The sequence below is a fragment of the Mytilus edulis genome, chromosome 5 (assembly GCF_963676685.1).
Source record: "Mytilus edulis chromosome 5, xbMytEdul2.2, whole genome shotgun sequence".
NCBI classification, from domain to species: domain Eukaryota; kingdom Metazoa; phylum Mollusca; class Bivalvia; order Mytilida; family Mytilidae; genus Mytilus; species Mytilus edulis.
In genome coordinates this window covers 54588541-54605544 of record NC_092348.1, presented here as the reverse complement: position 1 = coordinate 54605544, position 17004 = coordinate 54588541, and the positions used below count along the sequence as shown (strand labels likewise).

Below are 17004 nucleotides of genomic sequence, written 5' to 3'. Positions count from 1 at the left end.
AAATAAAGTTTGTTTTAAGACTATTAAACTTCAAAATTTTGCATCTCCTGGTTTGGAAAAGTGTAATCATCCTACCCTTCTGGGGTATCTTAGATCCCCCTTAGTTCTTTAAAGTTTTTTTTTTTTAAATGTTTTAAAGATTGAATATGAACATGATCGGAATATATTCCACTGACACATCCAACAAGCAATCAATTAAGCAAAAAGAATAGCAGGATAACGGAATGAAAAATAAATAATGTAGCATTTAAATCTTGATACTATAGTCATAATTCATGTCGAACCTTTTAATAACTTTTCTATGAGTGCAACATTTTTTTACTAACTAAATACGGTATTTCTGGTTTTTAACCTCTGTACACAGTAAACAATAAATGTAAATTAGTCTCCGCTTTCTGCAAACATGGCATGTTTTTTTTTTATAAAATGTATATCCGAATTAATCTTACACATTTACACGGAAATATAGCATTTGTTAAGGTTTGATCTCATATTCTCTGAACATTTTTTGGAGACAAAATCATTGGAAGAGTAATAATAAAAAAAATCTCAGAGAAATAGCAATCAGTCTATTAAACTACATTTTCTATAGATGAAATAAAATAAAAATACATTCAGTAATACAAAGAAGATGTTGCTTCAAGGCTATTTTTAAGTTATTAATGAACAAGGATGAAAAAGTCATTTTAATTATGTACCATGCGACAATTGTTGTCAAAAGGAGCATTTGGTAGTGTGAGAGTTTGTAATGTCCTGCATTTGTTTGTATAAAAATAACCCCTGGCGGTAAGCCAGACAGCATGTACATAACATGTACTTATTGACTAATATTCAGCTGTCATAAACCACTAAAGTCAAAGGTCAGTCAACCAGAAACTTATTTATTTCAACAACTATCTCTAATAGTATAGTTGTTTTATTTTTGTCAAATTAATAAAAGTTACATTTTCTATAAATAAAATTTGAAAAACCACAAGGATGTTGCTCCAAGGTTGTTTAAGTTATTAAAGGATGAAAGTAGCCATGTTTATCATGTATAATCCGACATAAATCGTGCATAGGACAACATGGTGCAATCGTTTGTGTATTTTGCGGTGTTATGGATGTCAATGTCTGGTAAGTAAAATTTATGTTTTCTAGTTATCAAGTTTTTTGTCTATGTATTTGCCATAAACAAATTGGTTTTTGTTTGTTCTGCAAATAAAGAATTTAAAAAGTAAAAATTGACTTAGATAGAGCGTGTTTTACGTTAGTACGGGCCGGTTCCGCTATTGTAGTGTGGTTAAAGTGAATTTACTACTGTAGCACTTGTATTTCATCACTGAGGTTGTGAGTTCGAGCCCCAAATGTGGCAGTTGCATTCATCTGTAATCTGAATCGACTAGGATTGTCAATTTTCTTGTCTCATGTCTGAGGTTCTCACCGGGCACTCCCGGTTTTTCCCATCAATAAAAACTGACGCACACGAAAAAGTCAAAGGTGGTGAAAGTGGCATTAAAACACCCAACATTTATCAATCAATTATTAGTAAGGCATCAAATTAAGATATTTTTGGGGCAACTGAAAATAAGAAAGTGATAAAAACAACAGATCAACAGATGAATACCCTCCCCTCCCGCCGTTTAAAAAAAACTTTAAAAAGAATACCTAAAGTAAACCTAAGTTTATTATTAATTGTAAACTTACCAACTTAAAAAAGCGTAAATTTTTGTCCGTCGATATGTATATGGTTCGAAGGCACCAAGTTGTGTTTAAAATAATGGAATAGGTTAACGTCTTTTCCTTTGGAAAAAGGTTACAGACAAGGACACCCTCTTACTTCCTATTTATTTTAGTAATAGTAATTAAAAAAAAAAGTATGTTATAATTCATCTCAGTACCGATGCACCGACTGCTTATAAATATAGGGATGGTTATTTTGTATTTTTTTTAATGACTTTACAAGTTAGTCTTTACTTTCTACAGTTCGATTTTAACATTTCAAAAATTCTTTGACAAATTTCATTAGCAATAAAATCAAAGAAATAGGTCCTGTTAAGTGATACACATTTGATAAGGTTTTATCAAAGATAGATTAATGGGTGATAACACACGCCTTTTAAATAATTTGATGCACTCTCTTGAGGAAAAAAATAAAACAGGTCTTTTATAACCTGTTGATTTTGAACAGGCGTTTGGTAACTATTAGAATGGTTATTTTTTTTAATTCTTTAAAAAGGTTTAATTTTGGTCCGTCGATATGTAAATGATTCGAAGGCAGCAAGTTGTGTTTTAAATAATGGACACATGTCTACGTTTTTGAGTAGTTGAAGACAAGGAGACCCTCTTACTTCCTATTTATTTGTACATGTAATTGGTGTTTAATTACTGTCTTTTAAATAAAAAGGTAATCCTGATAGAAGGGGAATTTCAGACAGTGATATAGAATCGTTTTTAAGCCAGTATGCAGATAACACATTCCTAATGTTAGGATGAGCGAAACACTTTCATGTCTTAAATTTTTAATTTTCCTTCGCTGGATGATTTCCCATATTATATTCAATAGAAAAATAAGTGAGTATGTCCTGACTATTGAAAAACAAATAAAAGATTAAAAAAAAAGGTTCTGTAAAATGGGTTGATCGGCGACACGAAGGGCTGGAAATTTAACCTTTTGATAGTGGTGGAAATTACGCATACCAGAGCCATCTACGGACCTCTAGAAGAGTTGAAAAAATAGTTCTTTGAAGAAAAGAGAGGTTGAGAGTATCCATACACCATGGATTTGAATGAAGCTTAACAATCAAGGGGGTGCATTATCATTTTGTAAGATGTCGACTGCTTCGTTGAAATAATTCAAATGGTTACAAAGGAAAATTTGAGTTGTTTAGATGCACAGTTGTGTCTTATATACACCTTCATTTTCTTTGTGCATCAACATAATGATTCAAAATTGTTGTGGTAAATATTAAATTGTTTACGAGATCTTGTCTCTGTTGTTTGATTGGTTTAACATGTCAAGTTTAACAAAAGGTTTTTACCCTCCGGAAAAATTTTATAAAATTAACTATGTGCACTTTTTTAATATACCACTTCAAATATGTTTTACTGACTGTACGAGTTATATATTTATCTTCACGTACGGGGAAGTGAACTTAGATGTAAACTTTCTTCAAAAGTGAATACGACCTCGTCAATCATAATACATTCCATGTCGATAAGTTTCAAAATGGACATGAAAGAAAAAGAGGAGCGTAAAGATATCATGACCCAACATTTTATTTTCACGCATGACAAACAAAATGTAATACCTTGTATTTAGACAATCAGCCATGTGCGCTAATCGACAACATAACAACCTGTCATAATTTAAAGAAGAAAACAACAATATAAACAACACGAATCCCATTAAAAATCGGATGAACCAAAGAGCTCCGGAAGTTATTAATTCTTGTCCCACTCGTGATACTATTTAGTCTGTGTTGCTGATGAGGTTTATGTAGTGATGTCATAATTTAAACGAGGAAAAAAACTAAAATAATAACCAACTGAACTCCAAGGATTATTCAAAATGGAAAGACCCTAACCAAATGACAAAATCAAAACCCGAAACACATCAAACATGTGTCAAACGATTTGAAAACAATTGTCAAATTTCTGACTTGGTGCAGGTATTTTTTATGTAGAAAAGGGACCATGATTGTAAACGTGTAAAGTTACTTTCTACTGGACATTAGAAAGAGAAACTTTATCAAACAATCCGTTCGTATTGCCAAAAATAGGGTCCGAACTCTTGTTTTTCGATTTTTTTTAATTGTCACCTTGAGGGGCATTGGTGATCGAGAGGTTGAAATAGTCAAATTTCTGTATCCCTAGCCTGTTAACACAGGTTGAGTTTGAATCCTAAGTCTTATTAAATTGATATATGATGTTGGGCTACTGCCACAACCTTGTTCATGCTCTTTACTGTCCTGAAACAATCTAATAATTATCAAAAGTGATGCATTATATGTATTAGAAATTACTTAGGTATATTAAAAGGGCAATATGCTAATTATTTAGTCTTATTGCTATGTTATATTAAAATTTTGTCTTTGGCAATTCACAATTTTACTATAACAACTGAGTGAGTTGTTATAGTAAAATTGTGAATTGACAAAGACAAAATTTTAATATAACAGCCATATGACCGAAAAAGACCAGATTTCTCCAGGGAAGAAAACGCGCCAAAGGGGGAGATAATGCCCTTAAAAAATCTGCCGTATCAATGACAAAAAATAATGTAATTTTTTTACAAGGCAATAATTATGCTTCAAATTTTTTAAATAGGATTCTGTAAAAACTGTGCCATCGCCAATCGTACCAATGCACCTAATTTTATATATAAGAGACATTTATTGTCGAAATCCGGATCTGGTGTACAAAAAAAATATTGACACCTTATGTTTATGGCATAACATATTGGCCACAAGTTTATTGTTTTCTGTTTAGTATTAAATTTATATCAAGATCCGTTTTGTTACATCTTGTGATCAATTTTATTTGGCAATCGCCAGTGGCAGTCAGCAGGGTTCAAGAACATCAGTTGTTCGACCTGTTAGTCAAATGCGTTTTGTTTAAATATACTTTTTCACTTTTTTGGTCTTTTGGAAATTGTTGTTTGTGCTGTATTTAGACCCTTCTACAACTAAATTTGTTTTACATGCACACGTATAAAAATTGCGGTTTTTATCCAACGCAATCATAGGTTTGAACGTAGTTTTCGATTTAGACTTGTATATATATATATATTGTATAGTGTGTTTGTATAGTGTGTTACACTATATATTTTTTCAGGTCACAGGTTGGCGCCTATCAAAATGTTTAAACCCGCTGCATTTGTTTGCACCTGTCCTAAGTTTGGAACCTGTCGATCAGTGGTTGTCGTTTGATAGATTTTTTGTTTGAATGGTTGTATGTAATAATCGTTTTGGACTCTTTATAGCTTGCCGTTCGGTGTTGGCCAGCGCTCTGTGTTAAAGGCCGTACTTTGACCTATAATGGTTTTATTTCTACAAGTTGTGACTTGTATGGTGAGTTGCCTCATTGGCACTCCTACCACATATTCTTATTCATTTGCACCCCTACCACATATTCTTATTCATTGTTATCATACCACATCTTCTTGTATATAATATGGTTGTATATAATTGACTGCATAAGAACAGTACCGTAGGGAAAGGGTATTACGAGACATCTTAAAAAAAATATAAACAAGAAGGCGAAATCTAAATTTAAGAATGTACGAAATATATAACGAATATAACGAAAAAATCGTTCGAATCTGACACAATGTAAATAAAATAAATGTGAGATAAACGTGACTAGGACAGCAAAAACACATCTAGAGGACAACGTACCGTAATCAACAATAGACAGGTGGTTATAAGATATATCAAGCTCTAAATCTTCCCGAAGTACAATAAGGTTGTGAACGAAATAATACATTACAAATAGCTGTTAGTATAGTACTTTACAAAACATAAGTTAAAAATAACAATAATGATAAATACGTTCTTATCGTTTCAATGAATCCAAGCAATTATTGAAAAAAAAACCAAGCTCAATTTCCTTATCATGTTGGAAAGATATAATTGAATCATAAAATGCTCGCATTTGCCTCAACTCGACCGATTCCGTGCCCAGATAGAAGGAGAGTAGCGGATTCTACCGAGGATAGCCGAATGAGAATGCTCGCTGTAATTGAAATCAAAATCAAAGTACTTAACCTGCTGTAAGGGTCATCATGCACACTAAGTAGAATGCGTATTTCATGAAAGATTTCATACACAGTCAAGTCAGCAACACAGGAAGACATTATCGAAGAAGTTGTTGTATTCGTATGTCAGACATGTACAGTGAGAAGAGATAATTTTTTTTAAATAATGGAAAAAAAAAGACAACACTGTGTTGTATGATTTATGACTTAACCACTTCTTGGCATATAATACATTGTAAAATGGTAAACTATGTTCGTTCATTTGACGTCTTATTTGATAATCTTTGAATTATTTAGAAAATTGTATTTGTCCGATTTTTTTCTTTAAATTCCTGAAGATTTTTAGGGATATTTATAGTGCACCAAGGTGACTTACAGATGCATTACTATTTCACTGGTACAACTAGTATTTCATATGCATTCTGAGAAATGTATAAACAATTCTGCTGCAGGCAGGCACATTTATGTCGTCTTGACACATCTAGTCTATTCATAGATAATCTGTTCAAGTTATAAGAAGTGTCCACTTAATGTCAACAACGTAGGTACACTGGCACTGGTAACAAAATAAAAAAGATAGTTTGATATATTATTATTATTTATAAAAAAAACAACTTATATACAGTGTATGCAACCTTGTGAAAGATTTAATTTACACAAAGCAAAGAAAAAACGTCTACTTCATATGTAGATATAAAAGACATACGTACAAGGTAAATAAGTTAACTAATCAAACATACACGTGAATAATTGGGCATGTATTGAAATGTTAATGGACACCTGTTATTTTTACAAAACTGCATGGGAATTCGATGTATTGTCTTTATGTTTTTGTTGTTTTTTTGTTTGTTCGTGTTTTTTTTTTGTGGAAGGGAGGGGGGGGGGGGTTCCAATGAATGTCAGGTAATATACAACACGCCGACAACCCCTTTCCAGATTAAAAAAAAAAATGAATGAATCTAAGACTGATTTTAAGCTTGGTTCTATTAATTGATATCAAGGATATAATCCACACTTGAATTAGTAAGGCTGGTGATACTGGACGACGGTCAAAGCCATCATTTTACGCATATTCAACAGATACTGTGTGTTCACCACTTTGAATTATATGTTGTTACATCTAATAAATACTTCTCGTAATTCGGCATTGTGCGTTCACCTGATGAAGGTTATTTCAGAAAAGCGGTTCGAACGCATATACAATTAACTAAGTGTTGTTTCATTTTTTCAAATCATCCGTTGTTATTACAGTTTGCAGAGAATCTAAATTTTGATATCAACTACTCCATTTATAGCTTTGTCGACGAAACTAGATAGACGGAGATTTATTTTAATTTTACCTCAATATATTTACAATAAATTGGCAAAATATCGAATAGAATTTAATTAGAGGCATCATAATTGGATAACATTTCGTTCCACAAAATTCCTTTTTTTTTCCATAATAAAATTGAGAATGGAAATGGAAAATGTGTCAAAGAGAAAACAACCCGACCATAGAGCAGACAACAGCCAAAGGCCACCAATGGGTCTTCAATGCAGCTAGAAACTCCCTCAACCGGAGGCGTCTGCTTGCTTGACTGTGTATAAATTAGAATTTATTACAATTTTACCTTAACGTGTGTACCATAAAGTTAGTCGAAAATATCGAATCAGCTTTTTGTTTAACAAAATAGCTTTTTAACCGTTGCTTGCATGTGGCTATATGTGACAAATATTCAAACAAATATAACTCAAACCTTTTATACATTTAGGTGTTGATGCATTGGAAGGCCAACTGACAAACAGTTTCATTATTGACAAACGGGGCAGACGTAGTACTAACAGTGATGACAGAAGTGGTCGACTTGAGGCAAAAACTATTATAGCTGGTGATGTATCAGCAGGAATCGTGAGCGCAAAGAATATTATGGCAGATGGCATAAGGGCGGATACAATAAGAACAAAATATTTAAGAGTAACACGAAAACGGAACCGAGAACAACCTCGAGATAATTCACCGAGAAGAGCAGAATTTAATAAAGATAAAAATACACCATTAATTGAAAATGGGCTTAATTGGCAAGAAAAAAGTGAAAATTCTACAAAGTCGTCTGCAAATGACCGATCAAAATCGGAACAAGCGATTGACAAACGGAGACCTCGTACAAAGATAAGGCCGAGGAGTCAAACAGGGCCGTCTGAAAAGGATTTATCGAGAGAAGGAATTCGTTCAGTACAGCCAAAGGAAATTGAACCGTTAGTAAAAGCTGCGGAAACAATACATATGGATATTCTCCCTACACCAACACGACCCCCGGGGATAAACGAACAGTCTGGATTACTAAAAGCAAAAGAGATTAATTCAAGAAATATTCAATCAAGTTTTGTCAAAGCTAAAAATATAAAAGCTGATAAAATACGTGCATCAAAAGTTCACAGTGATAGTGTTTTTGTGAGGAGAAAAGGTGGTCGTTCTGGGAGGCGGAAGCCAGTCAGGTCTGAATTCAATGTTGGGTCTGATATACCTGGTAAAAACAAGAAAAATGATATAGTTAAACCAGCAACTGCTGAGAAAGTTCGTATTAAACCTTCACAAATACACATGAACGGGAACGAGCAGAAAAGACCATCTGAATTAAATGAAATAAATGCAAAGATCTTCCCAACAACCCCACCAGAGTTTAGTCCCCACAATAATCAGTTTCACACATTTGTTCCACATTCGACACATGTACGAGATAAGACATTTCCCCGTTTGAATCAATCATTGCCGGGAAGGAATGACGAAGAAAAGGAAAACTATATCAATTCACATAGAATGAATTCAAAATTAGATTTCCTTCACTTTCTTGGTTTATCCGATGATTACTCTAGGAATTTACAAACTGAGAAACAGACAAACCGGAGACATCCCAGTTCAGCTGGGGTTAAAAATAAAATGGATGCCAACAGATTCATAAAAAATCGTTCCTTTATGAATACATTTTTGAACTGATATTGTTGTTTTAAAAAGTATTCATTATTTTATGAGTAATCCGCTTCATATTATGGAAAAAAACAGAGGAATAAAAATACATATGCATTAACAAAATTTACGAGAATATTTATTGTCATCGAGTATGTAATAAAGCATAATAAAAATGAACCACTTAGTGCATTTTAATCCAAAAAAAGCAAAAGCAAACAAGGACGATGATATTGAGAAAGTTACTAACAAATCTTTCAACAACAAAACATAGTGAGGAAAATTAACATATGTACATACTAGGTTTACTTCATTTATTCGACCTAGTCTAGAATATGCTGACGTTTTATGGGACTCTCTCACTAAACTTGAGAACATACAGCTTTGTGCTACATGCGTATTACTAGTGGGGTTACAAAACTAACAAACACCGACAAATCGTATGCTGTAACTATATGCGATACATTGTACAATGCATGAATTGATGCAGTCATAACTTAATAATTTTAAAAACAAAATTCTGAATAATAAAACGAGGGTCTGAAACGTTAAATGACTTCTACCGTTTGAAAAAGACATAAAATTGAGAATGGAAATTGGGAATGTGTCAAAGAGACAACGACCCGAACAAAGGCAACCAATTAGTCTAAAACATAGCAAGAAAATCCAACATCCGGAGGCGGGGCTTCAGGTGGCTCAAAATAAATTGTGTACTTGTTCAGATAAATGGACGTCACACTAAACTCAAACACATATAAATGAACTAAATTAAAAACAATACACAAGACTAACAAGGGCTAGAGGATCCTAAAGTGGGATAGCTAAATATGCGGCGGCGTTAAACATGTTTTGTGAGATCTCATCACTCCGCCTATATCTCTAGTCATTTTAGAATAAACAAAAACAGTAATATGCACAGTAAAACTCAGTTAAAAGAAGTCCGAGTCCGATGTCCGAATAGGTATCAAAAGAAGTTAAGCAAAATGACCAATGACTCATTAATTAAGATAGGACTACAAGTAGTTACTGACATGCCAGCTCCAGACCTCAATTAAACTAATAAAAGATTATGTCTTCATTATATGAAAATGAAGCACAATCCCTCCCTTTAGGAGTTAAGTATCACACCATTATAAAATATACAAGAAGTACATAACCCGTATGCCGACAACTGGTTTTAACACAAATGTGTTTATTTTCGATGCAAAGACACAATGCGCGAATCAATATTAATGTATAAAATATGCCATCTTTAATGAACTGACAAAAGTATCGTAACTATTTTGCTTCTGAATAAGTTTGTTCCAAAGTTTGGTTAGCTTTTGCGGTGAATGCCGACATTTGTGTGCTTATGATAAAGTATTACCATTAAGGATTGGATGTGAAATACCTGAACGTTTAAAATGTCTGCATGCTGATTTACATTTACGAATAATGTCCTTGTACCGAAAGGACAGTGTTCATTGTTAGTATTAGCTTATTCAAAGTTGTTTCACCAGGATATATCTCTTTAGTGTAGAAACTAAAATCGTCATTATTGAGAACCACTCAATATACAGAAAATATGTCAATATATCATCCAAATATCTTAAAGTTATAAATATTAAATTGTTGTATCAGATGATGTTTCGATGGGTCACAACAATACATAAATAGGTCCGCATTATGTGGTGCACAGTCATTTCCCGTTGAAATTCCGAAAATTTGACAATCTACGGTATCTCCAAAGTGAACAAAAGTGTTATCTAGTAAAATTTTCGAATCAAAGCAGGTCATAATCATAACACAAGACAACTTATACTGTCATACAACTTGATACATGAACCCGTTTCTGTATTTTTTAAGTGAATATCTATCTAATTCTAAAAGACATCAGAATCGGACTTCTCTTGAACTGAATTTTAATGTGCGTATTGTTATGCGTTTACTTTTCTACATTGGTTAGAGGTATAGGGGGAGGGTTGAGATCTCACAAACATGTTTAACCCTGTCGCTTTTTTGCGCCTGTCCCAAGTCAGGAGCCTCTGGCCTTTGTTAGTCTTGTATTATTTTAATTTTAGTTTCTTGTGTACAATTTGGAAATTAGTATGGCGTTCATTATCACTGGACTAGTATATATTTGTTTAGGGGCCAGCTGAGGGACGCCTCCGGGTGCGGGAATTTCTCGCTACATTGAAGACCTGTTGGTGACCCTCTGCTGTTGTTTTTTATTTGGTCGGGTTGTTGTCTCTTTGACACATTCCCCATTTCCATTCTCAATTTTATATTCGTACTCGTAATGCATATTGTCGTGGGGATACGTTCTTAATATAAAAAGAAGATGTGCTCACTTAAATAAACACAATACGTGTTCATTAAATACGCATGTTTTTGTAGTGACTTAAAAATAATTTCTTGATTCTTACTGCTCGTTATCATGTCCACTATATACCAATTTTAGGCAATACATTTTGCCTTCCCTTTTAAAACTTCCTATTCCTTTTGAAGCCAATATCTTGCTTTTTGGCTCAACTAACAGCACCTATGGTATGAATTTTTGTACATAAATAAATTATCAAAACCAGACGCTCTAATCTAATAATATAAATGATATAACACACTGTTAACAATACACAATTTTTCAACTGCATGGTTATGTCATACTTCATGTAATTTTTAACATCCTATCTATTTCAAGCATACTATTTTGTATTTATACAAAATGAGAAGTGATAAAACAAAAGGGATTTTCATCAGACGAAATCAAACTGACAATAATTTAATGCCCTGGCAAAGCAACGAAAACAGACCAAAAGACACACATCAGTCGGCAAAACCCAACGCAAAACACTAAAGACTGAGCAAAACGAATCCCACCAAATGTGAATATTTAATTCATAAAATAGTAGATCTGGTTTAAACTACACATCAATAAAACAATTTTAAGACTTTTTTCTCAGATGGTCAGTTTTCCTATTGATGAACAAATACCAAGTCGGAATTATGAAAATTACTCAACTTAAAGAGAGAACATTTACTTTCAGTACTGACTTGACTTAAAAATAAAAGCAACAGTAGTATACCGCTGTTCAAACTCATAAATCCATGGACAAAAAACAAAATCGGGGTAACAAACTAAAACTGACGAAAAACGCATAAATATAAGAGGAGAACAACGACACAACACTACAATGTAACCAACACACACAGAAACGGACCAAACATCAGACAAAATCCCACGAAAATAACAAATATAACATCAAAACCAAATACATGAATTTGGGATAGACAAGTACCGTGACACGTCTTATCGCAATGTCAATTTACTGGCATGAAAATACGGATTTTTTTTGTGTTATTAAATTTGCTGTTACAAAATATTAAAAGTTATTATAAATTAAGGAATGTATCTCCCTCGTGCAAAGCTCTGATTCCTTTCACGGATTTGGCTGTATTTTTTGGAACTTTTGGATTATAGCTCTTCATCTTTTATATAAGCTTTGGATTTTACATTTTTTGGCCACGAGCATAACTGAAGAGACATGTATTGTCGAAATGCGCATCTGGTGCAGAAAAATTGGTACTGTTAATGTTATTACTACCACTGGGTCGATGCCTCTGCTGGTGGACTGTTAGTCCCCGAGGGTGTCACCAGCCCAGTAGCCAGTACTCTGGTACTGGCATGAAAATACGGATTTTTTTGTGTTATTAAATTTGCTGTTACAAAATATTAAAAGTTATTATAAATTAAGGAATGTATCTCCCTCGTGCAAAGCTCTGATTCCTTTCACGGATTTGGCTGTATTTTTTGGAACTTTTGGATTATAGCTCTTCATCTTTTATATAAGCTTTGGATTTTACATTTTTTGGCCACGAGCATAACTGAAGAGACATGTATTGTCGAAATGCGCATCTGGTGCAGAAAAATTGGTACTGTTAATGTTATTACTACCACTGGGTCGATGCCTCTGCTGGTGGACTGTTAGTCCCCGAGGGTATCACCAGCCCAGTAGCCAGTACTCTGGTACTGGCATGAAAATACGGATTTTTTTGTGTTATTAAATTAGCTGTTACAAAATATTAAAAGTTATTATAAATTAAGGAATGTATCTCCCTCGTGCAAAGCTCTGATTCCTTTCACGGATTTGGCTGTATTTTTTGGAACTTTTAGATTATAGCTCTTCATCTTTTATATAAGCTTTGGATTTTACATTTTTTGGCCACGAGCATCACTGAAGAGACATGTATTGTCGAAATGCGCATCTGGTGCATAAAAATTGGTACTGTTAATGTTATTACACTCAAAAATAAGAGAAAACAAACGACACAACGTTAAACTGTAACACAGACTGAAACGAACTATAATATAACAAATAACATATTCCTGACTTGGTACAGGACATTTTTAAAGGACAAAATGGTGGGTTGAACCTTTTTAAAATTGTCTGTTATGAACTTAGTAATTATTTAGAAACCAAAGTTGCATCTTCCTTGATGAAAGATGACCGTATATAGATTTTGATATACAAGTTCGCTGCCTGTTCGTCATATAACCCATATAGCTCCTCAACTGTTTTGACTCTTATACATCCTCGGATTTCAAATATTCAGCATTGACGAAGGTAAATTCAGAAAAGCCCTTCGGTCGCAAGACATTTAAAAAATATTGTTTACATTTTTTTACCATAAAATTTTTATAAATCTGTAAATAATGCTGAATTCATTTTTTTACAACGAATGTAAGCTAAACAAATAAATAGATTCATGTGTTGCACGAGTTTAATGTGTTTGAGCTTCTGATTTTGCCATTTGCCTAGTGACTTCCTGTTTAGAATTATCCTCAGAGTTCCGTATTTTGTTATTTTACTGCTTTATTATGTTTTCCTGTTGACACCACATGTTGGATACACATCTCTAGTTGTTGTATTGCTCATAACTGCTTGTAAAATATCTTGCAGTTCAGTACTTTTGATTTATTTGTATCAGTTGGATAGTTTTAATGTAGTTTTTTTCAGACATTTAACATATTTAATGTCTCCATTAAATAAACATTAATGCAGTTAATGGACATACTACATACAAACAACTCTCGATGTAGGTTAGATATTAGTGTCACTAAGCAGCTGGACGTATATCTGATGTATTTTGTTCATATAAACAAACATTATAGGCACTAACGCATGGAGAGTAGTGTAAAACATGCTATCGACAATAATATTGTTATTAAATACATAAAAACGACTGGGATGAAATTAGTATTAGTACGTTGAAGTGGAAAAGAGAATGACATAAAATATTATTTAAATATTATGATCTCTCGAATTAACAAACAGGGATCCTTCACTAGAATGTAAGACTAGAGTGGTAAATTGTAAAGAACAATATTTTTTTAAAGACAAAAAGAAAGAGAGTGTTATATATTTACAAGACAATATGAAAATGTTCTTTCATTCTTTTAATATTTTTTTTTTTAATTTGTGGGGGGGGGGGGGGGGGGGGAGAGGCTGATAATATTTAAGGCCAAGGATATATTAAATGAACAGCTAGGTTTGCTGATTAAATTCAAAATTTATTACTTTTATGATAATGGATAAAATTACCTAAATTCGTAATGTTTTTTTTTTTTAATAATCTGATGCGTTTTGACTTTATCTTCAGTTTATAAATAATGTTACTTTAGTTATATATATACATAATATGCATATATCTCGGACAAACAAAGGCGGAACTATGATTAAGACAAATTAATTGCTCCTGAATGAAGAAAAAATGAACCAATGAAGCCTTTCAAAGTTATGTCAATTTAATTTACAAATGAACAGACTGAGATAACTTTGAACAAGTTTTTGATGTTTTGAACACGATACAAAATGTAAAATCACCAAACAAATACTGAACTCCGAGGACAATTCTAAACGGAAAGTCCCTTATCAAATGACAAAATCAAATGATAAAACACATCAAACGAATGGACAACAACTGTCATATTCCTTACATGGAACAGGCATTTTCAAATGTAGAAAATGGTGGGTTGCATCTTGATTTAAAGCGCTACACCTCTCACTTGTATGACAGTCGCATCAAAAAGGTTGAATCCATTAGCAAATATTCGAAACAAAACAAAATTTATATATTATGGGTCAAATTAGATAGTTAATTGAAAGAAGTTAATGATTTCGCCAGTGTTTATGATAGAAAAAAGTAAGACGTTATAGGCTACACGCTCTTAGAGAATAATTTGGTTATCTCAGGAATATGAGACAGCACTCTTTTAAGATTTAGAATAAATTAAAAAAATCTTTTCTAAGGAAATAGAAAACAAAATGTTTGAACAAATACATGCACCTAACGGTAAAAGACAGGATAAAGATTCCAAAAAGAGAAACAAAAATCATTAGTAAAAGGTACATTATTGATGGGCGGAGTTTTAAATCTTGTAGACTATTGGTTAAAAGTTTACTACACTAGATGCACATTACGACAAACGAAAGTTTCGTCAGTGATGCTCATAAAAACGATAATATTTTTACAAGGCAACTTCCTATAAACTAAAAATTCACCAAAAATGGACACTTTAATGGTATTTAATGTGATAACTGACCAACGATTTAGATAGCAGAGCTTAGTCGAGCCAATGCGGTATTCAAATCCTGAAATAAAAATGCAATCTTTCTCTGATTAATCGTTCAAAGATAAGAATGCAATACATTTTACAAAACAAACTGAAATAAAAAAACAAAGAAACTCTGTTTCCAAAATATTAGATGATTCTTTGAAGCCTCAATTCCACCAAACCGTGGACTAAACTGTTATTTGTGAATTTGTTTTGCCATAGGAATTTGTTTGGAACTATGTTAAAGGAAATGGAAAAACACAGCTTCAGTGGAAGCTACTACACAATAATCAACACTACATATGATTTATATGGTGAATGAGTTTTGCAATTACATTACTACCATTTTACCAAATACAGAAAAGAATATAATTATGTTTATGTATATTGAGGATGTGAATGTTGTGTGAATAAATAAAAGGCAACAGTAGTATACCGTTGATCAAAAGTCATTAATCGATTTAGAGAAAACAAATGCTGGTTACACACTAAAACCGAGGGAAACACATCAACTATGAGAGGAAAAGAAAGGAACAACGGGACCTCTGAATTGCAACAAAAACAAACGACAACATACATAGAAACCAACTATTTGACAACAACTGCCATTATCCTGACTTCGTACAGGACATTTTAGAAAAATGGTAGGTTGAACCTGGTTTTATGGCTTCAAACCTCCCACTTTAGATGTTAAAAGATATAACAAAACAATGTACTTTTAAAAATGGAATAAAGTTTGTATGGTAAAACATGATATAAGCCAATTTTCATATAATATTTTATCTATACCATTTTGTAATAAAATGGTTAATAGAAGACGTCATGGTATTTTAATTATAATTTCAAGGTACCTCAAACTCCCATATTTTTTTCCCTGACAATGGGGAATTGCTACACTAACATATTTATAACCAAGCGCACATTAACTGCTTACGGCTATTGCATACCAGCTACTGTAACTAGTATATAATAAAGTGTGCTTTTTGTTATAAATTATTTTTTTTTACCTCGGTTGCAAAATGTTATAGGTCATTAAATTAACTAAGGCTTTCGTGACATTTGTATTTATAATTCATGTGTTGATTTGATGTAATTAAAAGATTACAGTAAGGTGCAATGGTTCTTCCGATATTGAACATTATTTGTTTTTGTAACATTGCTAGACAATTTTGTCGTGGTTGTATGTAATAATGAAGTGCATTGTAACGAGGAATATGATTTCATCAGTGTGTTGGAAGTATTTGCCATTGTGTAATGAATTTTTTTGATATGTATGTGGTTTGCTGTAAAATTAAAATTCCTTTAAAATCATTCGAAACAGTACACCAGAGATGTCACTGTTTCTTGTAATGCTTGGCTTAAATAAAGGCAACAGTAGTATACCGCTGTTCAAAACTCATAAATCCATGGACAAAAAACAAAATCGGGATAACAAACTAAAACCGAGGGAAACGCATTAAATATAAGAGGAGAACAACGACATAACACTAAAATGTAACACATATAGACAAAATCCCACGAGAATAACAAATATAACATATATATATAACATCAAAACCAAATACATGAATTTGGGATAGACAAGTACCGTGACACGTCTTATCGCAATGTGAATTTACACTCAAAAATAAGAGAAAACAAACGACACAACGTTATAATGTAATACACACAGAAACGAACTATAATATAACAATGACCATATTCCTGACTTGGTACAGGGCATTTTTG

At 32.7% G+C, this 17004-nt stretch overlaps 1 protein-coding gene across 1 annotated transcript; it reads left to right on the top strand.

The window, feature by feature from the left end:
• Nucleotides 1–884: 884 nt before the first annotated feature.
• Nucleotides 885–8864, top strand: LOC139523948 (uncharacterized). Its single transcript, XM_071318383.1, has 2 exons — nt 885–1116; nt 7492–8864. The coding sequence occupies exons 1-2, from the start codon at nt 1068–1070 to the stop codon at nt 8712–8714; spliced, it is 1272 nt and encodes a 423-aa protein (XP_071174484.1). The 5' UTR covers nt 885–1067; the 3' UTR covers nt 8715–8864.
• The last annotated feature ends 8140 nt before the right edge of the window (nt 8865–17004 follow it).